We start from the raw sequence: 24,825 nt of genomic DNA, 5'->3' as shown, positions 1-24,825 counted from the left end.
TTACTTATCTTATTTATTGAAAAAGCGAGTGAAAATAAATAGAAATCTCTATATTTTCAGTAAGTACAAAAAAAGAAACTGGTTGAAAATAGAAACCTTTCTAACTCTACATTTTAGCGACAAGTTTAATGTAGAGTAATTTGTGTTTTTATTTGCGTGTTTAATTAAATTATTTTGTATTTAAATAATTTATTTGCTGATATGTAATTTCATATTCCGGCCGAGTACTTTATTAACGTAGTTAATATCATACAACAATAATCATTTTAAAAAGATTTATCTCTTTAAGAATTCATTATTACAATGAATATAGATTGTTTGCACAATATTTATACATATTGTATTGAGAAGTAGTTAATTGTAGCAGCTAGGTTTGTAGTTCCACAGTTCATCTATAAAGACTATAAAAAATGAACTGATTTTATGCCACGGATGTTTTCCTTCGTCAAGCGACTACAGCTGCAGTGCAGCGCTCTGAGCTCTGAGCATCGTAAACAATGGACTATTGTTAATTATTTAAAATTATAATTTAAAAAATATATTCATGAGTTTTCAATCTATAGTGGTTTAAAGTTAACTCAAAAATGGACCATTTTCGTAAATTTTCTAAAAAATCTTAGAGAAAGCGTAAGAAATGTTATAGTATGCTATATATTCGTGATCTACTCAATAAGCTCTTTCATTTGATACCCCACGCGGCATGTTTTGAAAATGTTTATTTTTTTCTTTGTATGCCATATTTAATTACCGGGGTGCGGGGAAGGGGACCACAAAACTGGTTGGCAACATCTGTCTATAGGATGTCTGGGATCTATACAATATATATCAGAAGTCAGATTTAGGTCCGCTATTTATGCAAACGAACATCTCCTTGGAGCCTGCTCTATAATATGCCTCACTGCCAAATCTGTACAGTTTGTGTATTCTTTGATTCACAGATTAAGTATAGGTGTATAATCTAAGCTTTGATTATATGAATAATTGTAAATTATTTGGTGAGTAAATTATGGCAATATTGTTTTATTGACTATATTTTGTTCGTTCCTAACTTGGTTCGTTCAAGTGACAATTATGTCAACAGTCAACACTCAGGGTGTCTTCCGTTATGCACTGCAACCACTGCACAGTGCTATCACTGTAGAAAAATTCGTTCCGTTATGGACTGCCAGTATACTGCCGCAGTGCCCTAGGGAAATTTATGACGTCATTAATCGCCGCCATATTCTACTGTGAGCACTCTGCACTGGCGTTTTCGAGGTAAGGTACTCGCAGTACTTTGATCACGTGATTAGTCCACAGAGCAAGTAATATGATCAGTCAAAACCACTCGAGTGCCTAACGTCTTATAAACAAAGCTACAGTATAATCAGAAAATTTTAAAGTTCTGTAATTAGTTTGGATTAATAAATAAAACAATGGAAGAATTGCAAAAATTAACTTTATTAGACTGTGTTGAAAATGTTCAATACGAGCTGAAAGTTCTTTTTTATTCTTTTTTATGAAAAAGTACTTACTTTTATTATATTATAAATTCAATTTACAATTAATATTAATTAAAATATTTTTAATTGGACAGTACTCCAAAACAGCTTATTTTTATGTTCTAGAAAACTTTAATACACTCATTTGAATGCTGCGTCAAAAAATGCGGCTGACAGTATACTGGATTGCGTTCCGTTTTAAATCGTAACCAGTATAACTGGCTATAAAGGAACGGCTTCACAGTATACTGAATTGGTCGCAGTGCATATCGGAACACACCCTCAATAGATATGTCAAATGTCAGCTGTAATTTATAATGTTTGACAGCCGCACGTAAAAATTGCGCATTGAGATCGTAGTTGGATCGTAGACAGAGTCTACGATTGAGATATACCATTACAAATACATAGAAACGAAGAAAAATACCGGAAAAATTGAACTAATACTTTTAGTATTACGAGTTATATTTGATTTAAACCTTTAACAAAATGTCGCAAAACGATGCATCATCATCAGATGAAGAATCTTTGAAGAGTATTTATGATACCGCTATGAAATTGTTTGATAAAATTGAAACTGGAAACGAAGCAACTAATAGTGATGCAGTACAGGTAAGTTTGCACACTTGTATTGTAATTGCGGAGATAATATTTATTGCATTCTATCCAAAACAAAAATCTCTGTATAACAAATGGTTTGTATATAAATTGAAGGAATTGAATGACCAAAGAAATAGCCATTTTATAAATAACTATCATCATGAAAACTTTCTCATTAGCTTTTTATTGGTTATCAACTAAAGACACCATCTTCTGGAAGAAATATTTTTGCTATGTTCAAACAAGTTTATACACATTTTCTTAAAATACTTACTTTTATATGAATATTATTTCAGATGACACTTAAAACAACAATATCCAAGTTTGAGAAGGCAACAAACTTAGTTTCTCTCTCAGGAATGTTCAGTAAGAATGAATCGTTAGATGAGCTACCAACAGAAACACTGCAGTATCTACTCTTGCCTGCGCTTCTTGGAACATTGACTTTAAAGTTGTGCAACCAACCTAGAAAGGATATTATAACAGTAGCTGAGATATATTTTAGGTATTTTGTTTGCAATTTATTAAATTGGAACTTAAAATATGCCTACGTCTTTTATCATTTAAAAGATATTTATGTAGGAATGGTTTAATATCTATAAATTTTAACCATTGCATGTGATTATTATTGCACATGATACATTCAGAAATCAGTAAATGTCTGGCTGAAATGTTTTGATATCATGTCATATTAAACTATAACTTAAAAATGTTATTTTAAAAATGTAGGTGTTGATTTTTCAATGCACAATGTTTGCATTCAATTATTAATTTAATGTATGTTTATAAGTACTATTTAATGTACTTCTTTTTAATACTTTAACCGAATAAACATAAATAATGTAAAATTTCAGAGATTTTATACAAAGGTGCAAAGACTATGGCGTGACAGATGTGGAAGTGCCTCAGCCAAGTGCTAATGAAGATAACACTGTGTCGAGGCCACAGAGTGAACAAGCCAAAATTGCTTCAATGGTGAGATATTGTTTCTACATGTAAAACTAGCTTTTTGTCCGCAGCTTCGCCTGTGTAATCAAAAGAAATAGTTCCCATTTCTGTGGGATTTTTGGGATACAAACTATATTATGTGTTTTATCCAAGTTACTCATTAGACTATTATTATGTGAGAATCTGTAAATGGCTTATTGTAAGTATTATATTATGTGACTATCTTTAAGGATACAGCTGTAGATTCTCCTAAAATATAAATAAATATAAAAATATAAATAAATAAATTATTTTATGATATGTAGCTCATTCTATGACCAACAAATGTTAAAAATTTAAATCTTATCTTACTACTGCATGCAAAAATACTGCTTGGACTATGTCTTTGCTAAATTAGTTTTGCAAACAAATTTTCAATATCAGAATACATTTTATGCCTCTTTTTGTGTAAGAAAAGATGCAATATTTCAATTCAGAACATTAGTCAGTTCATATTTAAATTTACAGGTACTCACAAGAGAAGCTAAAATCAAGAGGTACAAGGAAATGAAAGAACTAAAAGAGAAATTGAGTACACTGTCCAAAGCTATGGATTCTCCGAATGTAGATGATCAGACCAAAAGGGAATATTTTACGACATTATTGTTGAATTACGTGAACCAAGCGGTTGAGGAACTCAGCAGTATTGAGCAGGAGAAACCGATTTTGGAGTATATGGCTAAACATGCAGGAGGTAAGATCATGTCAAATCCCACATATACACATTGAGTTACTATGTACTACGTACTAGCATTGAGTTACTATGTACTATGTACTAGAGAGGGCATCGCTACTACACTATTTGTAACACGAGTTAGAGCCAAGCGTCTCAAACATCACTTATATCTATGACTAACTAGCCGCCCCACGCGCGCCCCGCACTGCCGCGCCGCGATTGTCGCACAGATTTTGTTCGTGGTGTCCTATATAATAATACCTCAATGCATATAAATGTTTTTCCCTGTTGGATATAATGCTACAATATAAGCTATGTTTCGCATTATTTATATTATAGTTAAGAGAGTTAGGTATTATAACAATTGCTTGAGATAAACAATTCATATTATAGTTCCAATCGGCTGTAAAATGAACTTTAAAAAGTACTGAGTCTGAAACAAAAGCAGTTTATAAATTCACTATTTAAATTTTTTAAGTATGAACTTATAGGTACATATATTTTCCTATCGTTGGCATAAAATAAATATGTGTTTTTAATTAAAATTTTGTTCCAAACTATTATATTTTCTTAGTGTCATGTAAAATTTTGTTACTTAATTATTCTTTAACTAGCTTACCGCCCTCAGCTTCGCCCGCTTTGACTTAAACCTAATAAATTATATACTAAAACCTACCTCTTGAATCACTCTATCTATAAAAAAGACGTGTGGCACTCGGGGACTGTCGCGGTAGAGCTATTGCATGCTATGCCTTCAAGCCACACCTCCGAGCCCGTCGGAGTGGGGAGCGTGAGGTTTTTTCGTTACGGAATTTCTCGATTCGGTCCCCGCGCTCAAGGCCCGCGATAGAAGCTATGCAATAGCTTAAAAAACCGCATCAAAATCCGTTGCGTAGTATGAAAGATTTAAGCATACAAAGGGACATAGGGATAGGTAAAGTGACTTTGTTTTATACTATGTAGTGATTATTCACAGAATTAAAGCCAAGCAAACGCGAGCGAGCACCAACACTCAAGCCGATAATTATAACTCGAGATGAGATACAAAAGGCAGTGTATGGGGCAGGCTACCCGTCTCTACATACATACACTGTAGAGGAGTTCTATGATAAACGAGTGCGGGAGGGCACGTGAGTATATTATATTTATACTAGACTAGCGTTACGCCCCGGCTTCGCCCGTGGTACATATTTCGCAATAAAAGATAGCCTATGTTTTTTCTCAGGGTCTAAAGAATGTCTGTGCCAAATTTCATCAAAATCGGTCCAGTAGTTTATGAGCCTATTCATTGTAGATGATCTAAATTGGTTATGCCATATCACAAGTACATGTGTCAAAAATAGTATATTCAATTTTTTTTTTATGTAAATGTAAAAAAAAAATTTAAATTGTTTAAGCTTTTTGTGTGTGTAAAATAATTGCAATGGCTTAACAAAATTTATTAAAAATACTAGTTTGAGGAAAAATTTGATTGTTTATTATGATTTAATTCAAAAGTAGCTCAACTGATTGTAAAGGAATATAATATTAGTAGAAACCTATAAGATTTTCTAGGTAACAAATGCTATTTTTACTCCTGTTAGATGTATGAAATGCAAGCAAAATGATGATCGACTACATATTTTCAATGTTACGTTAGAAAAGACATAAGACGCGGGTTTGAATCCCGCCTCGTGATGGAATATTTTCTATTCTTTTTTAATTTCTCATATTCATACATTAGTTAACCATCACATATAAAAAAAATCATCAATATCGTATTTATTTAAATGTATACTAATATTATAAAGCCGAAGAGTTTGTTTGTTTTTTTGTTTGAACGCGCTAATCTCAGGAACTACTGGTCCGATTTGAAAAATTATTTCGGTGTTGGATAGCCCATTTATCGAAGAAGGCTATAGGCTATATATCATCACGCTAAGACCAACAGAAGCGCAGCAATGCGGGTGAAACCGCGCGGAATAGCTAGTTTATATATATATGTATGTTTATCAGCCATCTGGTTTCCATAACACAAGCGAAAGCTTAGTATGGGATCAGATCGTGCCGTGTGTGAAAATTGTCCTGAACTATTTATTAATTTAAATGTATATCCTTGTATTATATTGATTTCAGTTTCCCCGCTGCCTCAAACATCCCGCACACAAAGATACAGAGCTCAGAAGCCGATGTAGATGAGGCGGAGGAAGTTAAAAAGGTTACATTGTTCTCATTTTAGTATCTACTTTTCTGTCAAAATGTATTATTGCACGCCTCACAAGCGAAGCGTTGAGGTGGGTACTACTGTCACTTCGCGCAAAACATCTGATTTTTCAAACTTAAAATGTCTTTATGTATCATACATTGCACTTGTAAGATAATACATACACACACATATTAAGAAAAAACACTATTTTTAACGTTCATGATATTTTTGATGTCATTTTTGTTATTTAAACTAGTTAAAAAACAGTTTAAAAAAGTTCTGTCTTGGACGTCCGTGTGTCTGTATGTGCGGATCCTTTTTCTTGTTAACACGATAGCGACCGAAATACTTTACTAATCGAGTCTTTTTTTTTCTCTTACGCTTGAGTATGCTCAGGAATAGAACCCTTTCATTTTTCAGGGTCTGATTCGATGTGGTTTAATTGTTATTAAATAAACAAAAATAATAATTAATAAATATTTATTAAAAAAAAATTATGAGGCGTGCACTTTTGGATTTTCCAAATTATTTTGAATCTATACTAATATTATAAAGCTGAAGAGTTTGTTTGTTTGAACGCGCTAATCTCAAGAACTACTGGTCCGATTTAAAAAAATTGGTGTTAAATAGCACATTTATCGAGGAAGGCTATGTTATATCATCTCGCTAAAATCAACAGAAGCGGAGCCACGCGGGTGAAACCGCGTAGCGCAGCTAGTATAATATCAAAATTTAAATAATTTTGATATTGATGTATGATTTTTGGTACCTCATTGGTTATTGGTCGCCAAGATGACGATTTTCTATATTGCTCATTCTTTTTCGTAGGTGTAAAGAAATACGAAATTTAAATTTACGTTTTTGTAGAACATGTGAGCTGATACATACGTATACATATTTTACATATTCTATCTTTCTTTTACCTTTTACCACATATTATTTAATATACATGTATGTGGATATTTTATAGGAACAACTCGAAGAAGACGATGATCCCGAAGAGTTAGCAAGAAAACGCAACATGGATGAATATAAAGATGATCATCGCAGAGGCTGGGGAAACAGATACAACAGAAGTTAAATGGACCACAGACTGCATAGAATTTTCGAACCACAGATGATATGAGACATTTAGAACTGTCAAACCATGTCTATGGTTGTGATTTGACAGCACTTATACTGTCTAGTATAAGTGCTGTCAAATCACAGACTAAATATTGCGTTGAAGTTAAAACTTTTTTTAATCTGAAAAATGTATTTACTAGTCACGCCTTATTCTCAATATATACGTTGAGTCGGTTATTTGTACGGTGGATAATTGTAATGTGTTGTAACAAATAAAATTAAATACTGATTTATATGGCTGTTTAATTTGAATTTTATTTCAGTTCACGCTTTTTATAAACCTAATTACATTTTTAATACATATAATAAAAGGACTTATGAAATAAATAATAATAAGACTATAAAAATACTATAATATAGATGTCATAAAAGATTCGTGCACCCACTTAAAAACATTGGCAAAGTTGTGTGTTTTCCTATTCATGCGAATGTGAGTGACCGGCATAATTTATAGAGAATAATATTGAAATTTGAAATATACTATACATATACATTAACATTCAAAATATCTAAAATCTTATCATAAAAAAATGACGATATACATCTGAGAGAACTTTGCCGTGTTGCCAGTTTCACATAACATGTTCACAGAAAAGCGATTTTATTTAGTGTAGATTTGTATAGTTTTATTATGCTATGTGCATAGTATTTAGTACAGCACTATTTAGATGCCTCGATTCAAAAATATGTATTAATACGGATATATTCGAAGTTTGAAATGCCTATTCAAAAAAGGGAGGAAAAAGTTTTATCTAAAACCGCCCGAGCTACTCAATAAACGATTCGATCCAATTAAAAATCTAAGCAGCTACAAAAATAATTAATCTAGTGTTTGACAGCAGAGATTATTATTTATATCAATGCATACATAATAAAAATTATTAATATTACATATTAATTATTCAATGACCCTGTCAAACCTCTCGTTTCTACAATCTCAAGATCGATGTCTCTATCAAGCAATAGAAAACACACAAGAACAAATTGTCTTTGAAACGAGTAGAAAGTTTTCGCACGAGTTTAACGTTTATTAAAACTTATATTGCGAAATGTAGCGTGCTTTCATATTATCACATCGCTTGTCACACCTGTCCAGTGTAACATTGGCACAATAAGAGCCATTACATAACCAGTGTGACCATAAAAAGTTTAGATAATTACGAGGAGAAAATTACTAGGTATTATAAAATTAGAAGTTTCCTTTTTTGTTTGTTTTGAAACTACTGCTCTTATGTTGAATATTTTTAGAATCGGTTTTCCTTACACAAAGTATGTAGATTTTGAATCAAGAGATATTCCAAAATCTTTAATGAGAATAAGGGAAACCGTAACCTTAATTTGCTTTTGAACTATTTTCTTGAGATCAAACCTAATATTTCCTCGCATATTTACAAATGCAATCGGTCAATCGGTCATTTAGCTTGACAAGGTTCAGGTTTCTTTCAATGCCAGAAATCTACCACTATTAGTAAAGTCTACGATCACTATCATTGTTAGGTGTGACGCGGCAGGTGTAAGAGAATGATTGTCACTGATCGATCATCAAGGTTTGGCACTTTCACTGCCCGCGGCGAGCGAAATGGAAAGTGCAGTTTGATGAGGCCCGTCATTACTGTGCTTACGAGATGTGCGGTAATATCGTCATTTGACGTGTCACGGGACGCTTTGCAAAGTATCCCAGGGGTCAAAGGCCGTAATGACGTTTGTAGATTTATTTGAAAGTGGTAACGACGTTTTGCAGTTAAAACGGTTGGCAGAAACCCATTCTGCACATGGAGAGTGCACTTCGTGTTATCGCTCTTCTCATAAGTCTGTGTACTTAGTACTTTCCTAATATGTATGTAATTCTTCAAAATCTAACTGTACAAGACCTCCAGATATTTAAGTTAATATTTGTTTCAAATTTCAAGTCATTGGCTTGAGCTTTGTGTTGCTTTTACATTCATACATTTAACTCTATCTATTTGTAAGTTAAGCTTGTGACTTGTCTGCTAAACTAATTTTCATTCATTTGATCTTGATGATCAAACAATTTTAAAAAATCTACCCTCAAAAAAGCCAAATATGAAATATATATTTATATGAGAACGATTTAAGTGGTTTTAACAGATTTAATTGAAATTTTACTGCTTTGATTAAGATGATAAAGCTCTGATTAACCAACATTCATAAATCTATGTATTTATACATAGAACTATGTACCTGTATCCTTGTATCACATCAAATTACAGTTGACACAAACTTGACATACATACTTTTTTTAATTTATACAGACCACGGTGATTTATATTATTTTCAATGTTGCCAGCTTATGTATATACATAGTTTAGCATTCCATATTGAATTCCTTCTATGTATGACCGCACCATACATGCTCTTTTTATTTATGTCACGCTGTTTATAAATACAATAACTGTTTACCGTATATAGATTAGCAATGTGGACGTGCATAACCTTCAATGTCAATTATATTCATTTATTTTATTTTTTAATTGTCTTTATATACACAGGTGCAAGATAAGAAAGAAAAAAAAAGACGGGTTGCACTCCGGGAGTGCCGGCAGAACTGAAAGCTTGATTATTAACGTTCAGCATGTTTGATATTTTGGAATGGTATCCGTCTTACGCATGGAATATAAGGGCTAAAAAAAAAATCCGCCTCGCTTTTTCGATCAGGCCACGTGTCCTGACGCGAGTTTAAGATTTTATACTCAACGCCGCAACGCGTTTTCACTTCAAAAAAAATATATGTCAAGGGCAGAGTAGGTACCTGCCTTAAATCGAAAAACAATAAAAAGATAAAAAGATGAAAATTTTAACTGTTTGGTAGAGTTTTCCTGAAAACAACTACAGAAATTATTTGTCCAATTATGTGCTACAGAATACATTGTTCTTTAGTAGCAAGAGGCTATATTTTGTTGTATATATCCCGAGCCGATACAAACCGGCTAGAACTAGTGGATTGCTTGTTAACGAATTTATTATAGAAAAACAAACGAAACATCGGATAAGAATTAATTTTGGTACCTACTACATAGTAGGTATGGTATGGATTAAATTTTTGATTCGTATTAGAGCAACTTTCTACCACGCGAGCGAAACCGCGGGCTCCAGCTGGTAAAAGATAGATCAATACAGTACAAAAACACTGATCAAGAGAGACTGATTTATATACTGATATCATTATTTATGACTAAAACACCAGCACCACATCCTTGATGCAGAATTCCTTTAAAGGGCAAATCATACAACCGATTGACAATGTAAAGGAAGATATATGTATCGTGATAAATAAATATTAATCGAGTTTACTTTCAATGGCCACCGCATAAGGAATCTCAGTTCCGTTAGAACAGGTGTTGGTCGAGGGCGGGATTCGCGATAGGGTTGCCAATTCATTTTAGATTTCTATTTATTTTGAGATATTAACCAAGACTCAAATGTGACGGACGCATGTACCTATCTCAATATTTTCATCTCGTATGTTTTTTAAAAGCAAATAGAAAGTGCCTCCATCCTCCATTATGCTTCAAATTGAATGTAATTGCACAAAATAGGTACATACTAAGTTTATCAATATTTATATAAATAGGTTCAAAAATCAGTGTATTCAATTTTGATCACAATTCTTTCTGGGCAAAATTATTCTAATTGCGATTAATATTTTGCTTATTAGTTAACAAAGCAGTGAAATAACAAATACATGTGTAATATAATTTAACTTTTTTATATTTTTTCATAATGCGAAACACAAGAATAGATACTAATAACAAGGAATTTCTTTTGACGTCATGGGCAGGAAGCTTGTATGTTACCATATATCGAAAGCTAGTTAGTCAGCATTATGGCAGCCCTTTTCGCATGCATGTAGGTCATATGTAGGTCATGTGGTCAGCATATAATGTACCGGGCCCTACCGGTCCAGCAAACCTGACTATCAATGGGTTGCAATGCTAATTTCGTGTTTTGCACGCTTGTAGGTTAGCTAACGTTGCTTCTGATTAGCTTATTTGGTCTATCTTTAGTATTATTTATGTTGTTTTCCTTAATTATTTATGTGGCTTCTCGGTGGTTTGATAACTGACGTATCTATGTAATAATATACGATGGTACATTCTGACGTATTTTAACTTTACTGTACATATCAATTAGGTTGGTAGAGAGCTGAAAATTTTCATACACTTTTTTCATACAGGTTTGCAGCCCTCGCGTAATGTATACAGGGTGTCCCACTGTTGGTATACTAAGTTCAAAGGAGGTTATAGTTTTGCATACGCTGAGTACGTAAAAAATAATTAAAAAATTCTAGATGCATTTTTTTTTCAAATAGATGAATTCTTAAAACTTTATGTGTACACCCATAACAAGCGAGCCGCCCAACTTTGCCACCAGCACGTGAGCTATCGTTTAAGATTATGTTTTCATAGATAAAATGCTCATATTAGAGAAGCGGTATATGCCGGCTGCGCGAAGCTAGAGAAGAAAACATGGATTTTCAGGAAAAATTTAGCAAAAAATTTTGGACGTAATTTTTTTTTAAAGTATTTTTTACGTGATCAGTGTATGCAAAACTACAAGTTCCTTCGCGCTTAGTATACCAATAGTGGGACACCCTGTATATGAAATGAATTCCATTTCATATAAAGAAAGAAATAACAATGAATTCCAGAATTTGTTTAGTAAACGTAATAGTTGACTGGGGTTGCTGGTGCAGTGACTGTCGAGGTGTGCAGATCATTATTATCAACATCAATAAAGTGTTCTAAAGTCATAACTGATTTTCTTTATTAATAATCATCGCTATCAAACAATATAAAAGAGTGTAGAGTTGTCCTATCAACAGTCCATACACATTTACACATTCCAGGCTTATTTTCAAATACAATCTTAGTTAAGTTCGAGTCTAGATAACATTAGGTACGAAACTGCGGAAAGTTCTCATTCTACACTACACACAATCTCGTCAAATAGTTCCAACCAGATACCATTTCGGAAGCAAAGACGTCCTACAAATTATATCCACGTACAGCCCACACTATACTACCTATACCTATAATAATATTGAATATCTATCGATATACGGAAGTTTGCGCACGTGTGACGGCCAAGTTAATGACAGGAAGTGGTTTCACCGAGTTCAGATATCTCTCTCTGTAAGGCAAGTGGCAACGTGGCGTCCTATATACACGGTAGAGAGCTAATTGATCGAGTTTCACCTATTATTTATAGGTACATTGAGAAAATACTACTGGGTGTCTATGGTGAGGTGTAGAAATGGAATGTCGTTAGTATTTTATGCCTAAAGTTAACATACCTACTACATACTTAGGCTTAGTGAGCTGTGAGTTTGTCAACTTATGAATTTTCCTTATAACATTTCTTATTTTAACGTAATTAGATTTCATTACAATACATTAATTTATGCCTTTTTCCTTTTATATAAGTTCATTTCTGCAATTCATGTCTGAGTATATATTGAGCAATGTTATAATAAAATTATTTAAATAGCAAATAAATTATTGAAACCTCGTGTTTATAACATTGATCAAATATTTATTGGACGAGCATGTGCGTTTGCCGCACCGGGTTAGTGAGCTATTTACTACGCATCTGCAATTAATCGCAATTAATTCAGCAGGTAATGTGTTAATTGATTAAATGAAAAACAGAAGGCTTATCGAAATGCTTTGAGTTGAGTATAATATATAAGTCATTATTGAAGTTTTAATTTTATCTTAAAACTTGAATGAAAATGTATTCTTTAAAAATCTATGGCACCCGTTACACGCTCAATCTAGAATGTGATCCTTGATCATGATCATTGATCTCAATCCAGATTGACTGTGTAATGTATTTGATTGACGGATCGTAAAATCTGATCAGAAAATATCTAGATTTTTAGAAATCAACGATCTCGATCCTTTGATCGAGATCCAGATTGATCGTGTAATGTAACATGATGTCAAATTACGTCAGTCTGCGTTCGGAGCGCGATGGTATGGGACGACAACACACAGGTGTAACCATTTTTAACAGATGATCAAAACATGCCTCCTTCATCCTGTAGTAATTTGCGTAATCCTCTTCCTCTTCCGTACTAGAAAATTTCATCTAACAAGTTCCAATGTGTATAGATGTTCCTTTTTAGTAGCCACGGTTTAACCCAGCATTTCCTCTTCACGCGTTTTTTCAAATAACAGGCAATAATTATTGCTGCACAAGATTTGTTCTTATTCAGATCTATTTAGTGGTTATGAATGCGTGTGCATTTGACAATGTCGAACAGTGGACTGATATGATCTGGATTGACCATCTAATGTCGCGACGATCCACATAAAGATTCGTCAATCCGTCACCTGACTTGGATCGTGATCTGGATTGAGCGTGTAACGGGTGCCTATAAATTCAACCAATATCAATGAAATATATTTTGCTAACCAGGAGATGCTGCTTAAAATTTAGATAACAAGTCTAGAGACAAGATTACAAAGATACTGTATCTCTTATCAATGCTCTTAATATTCTCAAGGTTTCGTCAGTCTTGAACAAATATTGTTTTTAATAACTTGTGTAATTCGTTTTCTGTTTTGTTTCTAATATTGTGGTTTGAGGAGGTAAGTGCATCTTGAATTATTTGTTACATTGTGATTCTTTTTGTCAACTCCAAGTGTCATTAGGGGCCACTGAAAATCAGTGGCACGAATGGTTTTATTATCATTCGTGCCGAATACTGAGTTGGTCCCTTTTGTCAACGTGAAAATGCCCAGTACCTACCTTCCCACATTATAGTATGAACACATTTTTTTTTGATGATAATTATTACTTATTGATGATAAATAATTTAATGTTTGTATTATATGTGTGTTGCTAAATGCCTATATTGTGTAAAATCTCATGCTCTGGTGTATTTGTGTTATGTTGACAATAAACGTTTATTTATTTTATTTATTTATTTAAATTAATTAAGTAATATATAAGTATATTATGTAAAGCAGTTGTATATATAACTACGTAAAGAGCGACACAATTTTTACTCTGGTGGTTTATCAAGGAAAAAGTTGGTTTTAATAAATTAAGAATTTAAGGTATCAAAGGTTAAATAAGTTTTCAAATTGCATCAAATAAATAAAATGATTCTACATTTGCAGTCACATCATCTAGAGATATAGATACAGTACATATTTATCTCTACAACGAATCACGTGTAAGTAAATTTAAGAAAAAATATTCATCTTACATGGAAGCAGGCAAATGCAACTTCAAGGAAGTAAAATACAATGGAAAATATGACTTTTATTGAGGAACTAATTTGCTCTGTGTACGTCATAAATGGTTATCTTTACTAGGTATAACATTGTTATAGACGTTATTTAAGGTTGATGTTCCGACCGTCCCTCCATACATTTTTGATTACCTCTAAACACTTAACACAGACACTATTTCTTTAAAACTAATCATTTTATCACTTCTCTATAATGAAATGTGTGCGCGTTCGACCTTTTTAATCAATAATTTACAATATTTACTTAGAAAAACAACAGTAAAATACCGGAAAAATTTGACACTTCTACAGTAGTGTGCGTGACTTTTGCCAAGCGAAACACGACATAAAGCACGACATCTAGCGCATAGACTATATACTTATTACAGATCTAGCGCGTCAATGTCTAAACGAAAGGCGATGTTTAGACATTGACGCGCTAGATGTCGTGCATTCGCGTTCGTTATCTTATGCATAATGAGCATAATTCTAATAAATCAAAGTTCTGTGTAAAAATTGAGTAATTTCATTTCCAATCGTTCAAAGAAAATAACAATAAAATAAAATAAAACTAATGACCTTAGAAACTATGTTTTTTTTTATTTATTACTCATTATTGTTCGTCCGTCGTAGGTCTGTAAACTGTATTGTACACTGAAGGTAAATGGTACTGTAGGTACTTTAGTTCGGCGTCGTCGCTCGTCGGCTTGATATAAAATTACATTCTTGATTTCATTGACACGCGCTATGATTTGCGCGCGGAATTTCTTGTGTTGTGAATTTATTTTTGTATGCTATGCATTTTAATTGATTCAAATTGCAATGTTTCTCTAGTATGCATTTGAGACTATATTGTAAATTGTAATAATTGATCGTGGGTATAGTAATTAATTATTCTAATAACGCAATTAGTAATATATGTATTTTCGGTGGGATTCAAAACAAAAAATTGGCCCGTGATTTTTATGAAATTTCACCACATTGCAAATCACATCAATCATAGTTCATACACATGTATGACGAAAGTGATTAGTATTGTGGCTAACATTGACTCATCAGTTCATCACTGAAACCAGTGATAAATCAGTACCTATATCATATTGTGTTTGAATATTTTTAAACAATGATATAAGTATACAATTATTATAAATCGGTAAACTATCAAAGTAATCACAAACTTGCAAACATTGGTAAAATGTCCAGTAGTTTATGAGCCTATTCATTACAATCAAACAAACAAACAAAGTTTTCCTCTTTATAATATTAGTGTAGACAAACACTATGAATACGATCACGAATGCAAATTCGGGGATTTTCTAATTATTGCTAAATAATAATTGAATTCGTTTTGAAATACTCTATAATTTTTAGTGTATAAATAGACATTTATAATGTGGTGCTCATTTTTTTTGTACTGCTAACGCTATTGTAGGTACCTATTTTCGTTGTTTTATTTCAAGTGAACACGGCCATACAATTTTGTCACGAGCCGCCTATGATTGTAGGTACTTTTGTTAGGCTCCTTCGTCGTCCGCGTCGGCTCGAAAGTTCTTGATTTCATTGTCACGCGCTATGATTTGCGCGCGGATTTTCTTGTGTTGTGAATTTATTTTTGTATTATTATTATTTTTTATTTATTTTCTTATTTTATTGATTCAAATAAAATATTTCACTAGTATGCATTTGAGACTATATTGTATTATGTATAATTTATCGTAGGTATAGTTATTCTTATAACGCAGTTATATTTTCGGTGGGACAATTTGACCCGTGATTTTTCTGAAATATCACCACGTTGCAAATCACATCAATCATACACACGTATGACGAAAGTATAGTGGCTATAATTGACTCATCAGTTCATCACTGAAACCAGTGATAAATCAGTACATATATCATATTTTATTGTGTTTGAATATTTTTTAAACAACGATATATACAATATTATTATAAATCGGTAAACTACCAAAGTACTTCCGAATTTTCAGACAGACAAACAAGTAGTTTGAACACGCAGTTTTCTTATACTAGTAGCAAAAATCAAAACCATAATATTATGTTTCCCTACTATATTTTACTAAAAGTCGAGTGCGTCGAAATCGTAAATAATAATATGTTTTTCACCTTCCTGGTTATTTTCCCATAGTAAATAGTGTTTTAGGTTTGTTGTTGTAGGTAGGAATAATAATAATTATTCTTACATGTTGGTTATGAAATGTATATTGAAATAATTTACTTTTACAAATCATTAGTGATATAAGTTTTGAGTGAAAATGCTTGGATCAGCATAATATTATATGGTACTTCAAAAACATGTTTTGATAAAAAAAACAATAGTGTAATAAAATAAAACTGCGTTTTATTGTAATCAATGTTGACAATTTTAAATTCCAAAATTATTGATCAATAAAATAGTTTACACCAACAAATATAACTTTTATTTTTATAACAATCGTTCATAATATAAACCGTAGCAGGTGGCGTTTTGAAGTTCTGTCTACTCATACAGAAAAATGGAAAACTTGTTTTTTTTGTAAACAATTTATTACTCATGTTGTTTGGCAACTCGAAGCGTGGTCGTCCGTCGTAGGTACTTTTGTTCGGCGTCGCGTCGTCGTCCGCGTCGGCTTGATATAAAACATTCTTGATTTCATTGACACGCGCTATGATTTGCGCGCGGAATTTCTTGTGTTGTGAATTTATTTTTGTATGCTATGCATTTTAATTGAATCAAATTGCAATATTTCTCTAGTATGCATTTGAGACTATATTGTAATAATTGATCGTGGGTAGGTATAGTAATTAATTATTCTAATAACGCAATTATATTTTCGGTGGGATTCAAAACAAAAAATTGGCCCGTGATTTTTATGAAATTTCACCACATTGCAAATTATATATTATACAATTACAATTATTATAAATCGGTAAACTATCAAAGTAATTACAAACTTGCAAAATATGCTTTTCCGAATTTTCAGACAGACACACAATTTTATTAGTTTGTTTTAGCAAAGTAGGTACCTATACCTATACGCTTACGTCGCACGTCGCGTCGTCGAAAACGGTGCGCCCAGAAACAAACATACCTAATTCAGTTACAATCCTTTTTTTGTTCCGTAATTTATTGTATTTATTCTAATACGATTTTTTTTATTCGTCGGCCAGTTCTACTAGGTATAAAAAGATAAAATTGAAATATAATTATTGTAGCGACAGCCATATTATGTTACTATGTTTTCGTAAATATGTTTTTCACCTTCCTGGTTATTTTCACATAATCTTATCTTTATATATAAAAATGAATCGCAAAATGTGTTGGTAAGCGCATAACTCGAGAACGGCTGAACCGATTTCGATAATTCTTTTTTTATTATATTCCTTGAAGTACGAGGATGGTTTTTATGTAGAGAAAACGTAAATATTATGTACCACGGGTGAAGCCGGGGCGGACCGCTAGTCTAATATAAAAATGAATCGCAAAATGTGTTGGTAAGCGCATAACTCGAGAACGGCTGAACCGATTTCGATAATTCTTTTTTTATTATATCCCTTGAAGTACGAGGATGGTTCTTATAGCTAGAGAGCTAGTTAGTTTAGTTTTAGTGCAGTGGCAGTGTAAATGTTGTTGTTGAGGTTATGTAAATTTAACACTTTAGTTAACTACCAAGATATAAAGAAATGAGGATAGGACACAATAACTATTGGTTGAGGTATTTATAAACTCATAATATACTTTTAAAAAAATCACGTTTTAATAAATTTCTAGAATTAAATTAGAACAGCTGATTCAAAATAGCCTAAAAAATCTAATAATAATTACGCTTCACAGCAAGAAGAAATGTACCATATGTACCCGCACAAAGTCGATATTGTGTTGCCTACCGTTCGACTCAATGGCTAGGGTTGTAACTACCTTTAATAATTATTACCAAACTAATAAACCGAGTGATGCGAAATAACCATAATTCTTTTAGAGTTTGATAAAATGATCAGGCAGGTATTTTCTTTAATCCTCTGAATTCTCGGTTACTAAATTGTATCGTTGAAATTATTCTTAATCGCGTAAATTTAATAAATAATCATATGGAAAACACTTTTCATTTGTTTTTTTACTTTCACGCCCAACTACTATACAATAATTACGTTGTTTCGGTATTTTGACGAGAAAACGCAGGAAACATCCGTTGTATCATTTTAGATAGATTGTATATTTTGTATCTGTAGAATTGAAATCAAAGCTATGTATATGTTGTCTCCATTCTTTTCTTATCGGATTGTTGATCCCAATGCGAATGCGTCACTTAAATTTTATAAAAGACAATTAAGAACATCAAAAATAAAGTGATACGTAAATATTTCACAGTGCAATATATTATGTAATTAATAATAATTATATATTTATGAAAAAATAATTACATCAGATTTAATAATAGCAATTGTTTTGAATGTACATAATATGAATAAATGATTACATCATAATAGTAATAATCACAATTGTTTTATTTCCCATTTGTTGCAACCCTAGCATATTTTCATGTAGCAGCAGAAGTACCTACACTGGCGGCGCGGCGGCATCGTGCGACATCAAAGGCATTGCCTTACTAGGTAAGTTTATAATGACTCATTTCTTTTATTATATAATTTACGTTTTACTTTTACAGAATCCGATTCAATGGATTATGAAGACGAGTCACACAACGCCATACGATAGTGATGATGAATGAACATTTCAATAAATGCATGCGTGTTTTTTTATGTTGTTTTGTAATTGTTAATTGTTTCTTAAATAAAGAAATAAACTAAATATTTAAATGATGATTTGTTATTTGCAACACAACTTTATATTTGAGATTCTTTACAAATGTATATTTAGTTTTGTATCATCAAATTTATAAATTTTATTCCATAGTTTTCAAAATTAAATGTAAATGACCATAAAAACATTAATAAAGTAAATCATTGATGTAAGGTCAGGGAACGTAATACATATATACATCTGACCATGTAGAAGCTAAGTCTTGTTGACTGCTGAAGTCTGTAAAGTTTTGTTGTCTGCTGAAGTCTGTACGCAATGAAAATGTCTGCCGTTTCGAAAATAAGTTTTTAAGACCCTAATAAATAAAATATATGAATGGCAGATCTGGTCAAATACTTTCAAAATTGTATTTTTTTCAGCACTTTCATAAGTGTCTGCCAGAATGTTATCCGCGTGATAATGGTCTGCCATTGTTATTTTCCGATAGTAATAATAATCTATTTTCAAATATCAAAATGGCAGACGTGGTCAAATGGTTTCAAAGTTCGCCAAAAATTTCCACCTGTCTTACCTAAGCGCGCGCCCCGTCCACCACTCTGGGCTTAGTGACTCCTCATCTCATGTATAGTAGGTATAGGGGAATCAACACACAAAAATCCAGGTCTGGTCAAATACATACAGGTAGCTTTGCGCTAGCTCTCTAGCTATTACTTCTTATGGAGAGAAAACGTAAACATGTACCACGGGCGAAGCCGGGGCGGACCGCTAGTAAATAATAAAATAATAAATAGTGTATTAGATTTGTTATTGTATCTTGTATACCTACGAATAATTATTCTTACGTCTTGTTGGGAAATGTTCAAATACCTACCTATTGAAATAATTTACTGTTACAAATCATTAGTGTTATTAGTTTTGAGTGAATAGGCATGGATTAGAAATTCAGAATATAATATGCTACTAACTACTCAAATACATACATGTTTACACAACAAACACCACTGACCTCTATAACTATAAGTTATAGAGGTCAGTGACCGTCAGTGACAAACACTATGGATACCTACGCTCGCGAATGCAAATTCGGTGATTTACTAATTATTGATACCTAGTCATTGAATTCGTTTTGAAATAGCCTGTACTTTGTAATTTTTAGTGTTATAGACATTTATAAAATGTGGTGCTCATTTTTTTGTAATAAATCATCCCGAACGCTATTGTATTTTCGTTGTTTTATTTCAAGTAAACACCTATACAATTTTGTCACGAGCCGCCTCTGGCCTCTGGGTGAAATAAACAAGTCAAATGATTTTTGTTCTAATTGTATTTTGGTAGTAGTTTGTTTAGAATTTACATTACCATTGTTTAATTTTTATTTTGTATTTGCAGTAAAATAAAAAGATGAAAAACTTCATTAGGTATATTGTACGACACCTCACTCTGAATCGCGCTAGCGAAATTTTTTCGTTACAGAGCTCATATACAACTTTCGGACAATCTTCATTGAGGCCGGCCGGCAAATCGAGTATGTCGAGAAACTTCACTTATTCGATGGAGGTATTCTACCTTCCTTCCTCCACAGTTGTGGGACCCCGACGTGCATTGAACACGCAGCTTTCTGATACTAGTAGCTAAAATCAAAACCACAGAATATGTCTGTGATCAAAACCATAATAATATTTTTACCTATTATTTTACTAAAAGTCGAGTGCATCGAAATCGTAAATATGTTTTTCACCTTCCTGGTTTTTTTTCCATAGTAAATAGTGTTTTTGATTTGTTGTTGTATGAATAATTATTCTTACTTGTTGGTTATGAAATGTATATTGAAATAATTTACTTTTACAAATCACTAGTGATATTAGTTTTGAGTGAAAATGCTTGGATCAGCATAATATCATATTTGCTACTTCAAATACATGTTTTGATAAAAAAAAAACAATAGTGTAATGTAGGTAATAAAATAAAACTGCGTTTTATTGTAATCAATTTTGACATTATTTATTTCCCAAAATTACAACAAAATAGTTTACGCCAACAAATATAACTTTTATTTTTATAACAATCCTACTTGTTTTACATTCACGCCATCTAGACTTAAATCTTTATCATTTTTGTATACGTCTGTGTGTGTAAACGACCCTGTATGCAATGACAGATGTTATAATGCATTTTTTTACCGAATTGGGTGGATTTTAAGGCAATGATATGACATATTTCAATAAAATATAATATTCAGTAACCGCCATGACTATTCCTACGACCTTAATCTTTTCCAATTACGCAAAAACTCAAATAAACTAGAAATGTAGAATTCAGCGCCATCTAGCGGGATATTGGCTGGGAACAGATCGTAGCAATCACCTTAAATAATGAAGTACTGCGGAAAATGAATTAAGTTTTATCACTTTCTCCTTTTCTCCATTTCTTAAACTAAGAAACTAATAGATTCCTATGTTATACATTCTATTAGTCCATGGTTATACTAGGCATGATGAATAGAAATACATTCGGTAACTTAAGATTTAAATTATTTAAACGTTAAGTTTTTGTAGACAATATAACGAATGGACATATTACATATTCAATACCTAAAACTTTGTATGAAGTTTTGAACCAACTCTTTTAAAACAACGTAAAAATGAAGCTTAATGCAATGATAAGGAACTAAATCGTAAAAAAAATAGAGTTCTTAGGTAACTATATCTTTTTACATATCCTACACAACATTTGAAAATATATTTATTTTTGCAGTAACAACACAATAAACTACGCCATCATAGCATTAGTATGTAACTGCGAATTGTTATCAAGATCGTCGTAATAGTCAAACATAACAAGTTAAATGTTTATAGCATGTATAATTGTGTAGGCTGCAACGCTTCCTGATCATCAATTGATTTATATTGTACAAGATGGAGAGACAAGACTCAAGAGTGATTAAGATATTAACTGTGGACTGCCGCATTACGATGTTTAATAATTATCTCACCTTGCATACTTTTTACTTGAGTAATTATGTAATCGTTGCAAGGTTTATGCTCTATTCTATATCACGAATGGCATATTCTCTCATGTGTGTAAGAGTTTTCCAAGTCATCCACCTACAAATGAATCCACTTAATATTATTATAAAAAAAACGTGAGCCCTAATCAAAAGCCATTGGAGGTGACAGGTAAAGGCATTTATCACATCGGCTCTACATTTTTATCTCTTGAATAAACTCAAGTAGAAGTATGAATGATTATAAAGTAGGTACGTAGTACCAACTGAATGATAAACGAAGCCCATAATAATACTGAGCGAATTTTAACCACGTCAGCTAATCTCGATTGAAACATGTCTACGCAAACCTTCGTAGCCCGCAGGAAATAAAATAATAGTGTACAATAAGGCATGCTAACACAGATCAAAATTGCACACTCTATCTAAATAATTTAAATAACATATTTTCAATTCGCCGTCACCAAGCGTCCTCGGCGACTCTTTTGAAATTAAAATTTTAAAGAACTCATCCATGTTTATGTAAATCACTACAGCTGAAGAGGCGTAGTACTATGTACATACTTTCTTTTGTTAATTCCAAGAAGATTCACTCCTTATATTACATTGCTTGAAAACTTTCAACATTTACATTGCATTTAAAGCTATAAAATGAAATATTCAAATTTGCATCTATTTAAGTAAGAAAATTTTTTACCCGACTGCCAAAGAAGGAGGGTAATGTTTTTCGAGTGTATGTAAGTATGTATGTATGTCTTTTCCTTTGTGACCACCTGTAGCCTAAACGGCTTGATGGGTTTTGATGTATGAGGTATCGTTAGATTTGTCTTGATTACGGGAGTGTCATAGGATACATTTTATCCTAAAAGTCCCACGGGATAAAGACATAATAATATTTTTTCTAAATTTCCCTTTATTTAGTGTGCAGTCGGGTATTTTGTTTTTTTAATAATAATCTTGTTATAAACACATGTTAAAAAAAAAACAAAGGTATAATTTATGAATCAAAGAATTTGTCACGTGTTATCTTAAACTGTGGAAAACAACTTGAAAATCACGGAAATGTTTTTCCTTATTTACTGAGGTGTGAACGAATTAATGAATGTGTGTCTGAGATAAAGTTAAGAGGGGTTTTAACTTTTATGTTGTTTTCTACTAATAGTAGAGATTCTAGTGTAACGTTGTTCTAACTGCTCTAGGAAAGGGAGATGAATGTGTAAAAATGTTTAGACGTTGACTAATTTTAATTAAGTGTACTTAATTAGTAATATTAATCATATAAAAATCGTTGTTATTTTACTAAGTTTCATTTTTCCCCGTACTTAGAGCCTTAATAATTCTGTAAGTCCCCGTAAAATCCCCGTACGACTTTCTACGTATAATTAGATATTAAATTTTAATTTCCATACATAATATGGTATATCTATAATAAGATATATACAGCACCTGCTAGTGCGTAATATCATCAAATAGTAAATAAAACGTTATCTCAGCATATTTAACTAAACGGGCGAAAAGGACAATGATGTTTGTTTATGTTATGGATCAAGTGCGAAAGTGAATCAAATCGTGAATTATGACACGTTACATTGGGTGGAATAAAGTATAAAATTCGTGGGGTAGGAACTGGATGGGCAATGTACTTTTGAATATTAGACTGTAATAGATTTTTGAAAAGAAGGTTTAATCCGCCATTGTCGACATGCAAGACTCACGAATTTGTTAAGTTAGGTTTAACATTATAACGTATAAAACTACATAGAGCACCGATTTATAACCTAAGCTCTAGACCCACAAATTGATAAGGTTACCTTCGACATTTAAGAAAACATAGGATTCAGAGCGAAACGTGGCACCCGCAGCTCCATCGACGTATATATTCTTATGGTCATTATCAAAAATGCCTCTACTTCTCACTTGAACCGTAACATATATAAGGACGGCATTGCAAGGTCATCGTGGGAAGCGAGACTCTCTCACGTGGTATATGCAAATGTACGCTTAAAATGTAATCATGCACTAATGCAGTGGAGTTACATCACGACAATAGGACTTTCTTGGTAACTATGGTTACAAACATTACAAAGAAAGGTAATAGGTGTATGTAAACATTGTAATCCTAGGTACCTAGTGTGTATTTGTAAGTCGTAAGGAAGTGGCAAGTAGAAGAAAATTTCAATATTTTTAACCATATTGAATAATACGTCTCGGTTTTGGAAAATGTAGTAAAAAGAAGAGAGAATCTAAGGAGTCGTAGTTTTAATATTGTTGGTACTTAGTAAACTATTTACAATCATTGAATCTGAAGGAATAAATAACTGTTTCGAAAAATAAAACAGTAATTTACAATTTTCCTTCACATTGGAACAAGTTTTACGTAATGAATGGGAGACTTGAAACGTCTCTGCATGGTTTTTATTTCACACAAAGTCATTATAAAATTTCTCAGAAATCCCGGCGACACTACATTAAACTTCGTGCTGGTTTCCACAACTATATATTTTCCTTGTACTATAAATTTTTTCTAATAGATTTTATTATCGTTGATACCTATTGAAATGTTGACTCATAAAATTCTTTGACGCATGTGGTTTACTAACCACACCTTTGTAGATTAAATGAGATAAATTTACGTGTGATATAAGTTTAACTAAAACATTTATTCTCTACTACCTAAGTATTATGGACAGTAAATATACTATCCATGATACTTAGTAGAGAATAATTAATAAATTAGAGGAGAAATT

At 32.2% G+C, this 24,825-nt stretch overlaps 1 protein-coding gene across 1 annotated transcript; it reads left to right on the top strand.

Moving 5' to 3' along the window:
- The first annotated feature begins 1,814 nt into the window (after positions 1 to 1,814).
- Positions 1,815 to 7,287, top strand: Tap42 (immunoglobulin binding protein Tap42). Its single transcript, XM_089695962.1, has 8 exons — positions 1,815 to 2,093; positions 2,378 to 2,586; positions 2,936 to 3,056; positions 3,537 to 3,762; positions 4,721 to 4,874; positions 5,860 to 5,941; positions 6,900 to 7,068; positions 7,101 to 7,287. The coding sequence occupies exons 1-7, from the start codon at positions 1,971 to 1,973 to the stop codon at positions 7,008 to 7,010; spliced, it is 1,026 nt and encodes a 341-aa protein (XP_089552088.1). The 5' UTR covers positions 1,815 to 1,970; the 3' UTR covers positions 7,011 to 7,068; positions 7,101 to 7,287.
- Positions 7,288 to 24,825: the final 17,538 nt, after the last annotated feature.

Source organism: Colias philodice, chromosome 6, assembly GCF_061535455.1.
Source record: "Colias philodice isolate Cphi_HAF_F1 chromosome 6, ilColPhil1 Martin Lab GWU primary, whole genome shotgun sequence".
Lineage (NCBI taxonomy): Eukaryota > Metazoa > Arthropoda > Insecta > Lepidoptera > Pieridae > Colias > Colias philodice.
This window is presented reverse-complemented; position numbering and strand designations above follow the sequence as displayed.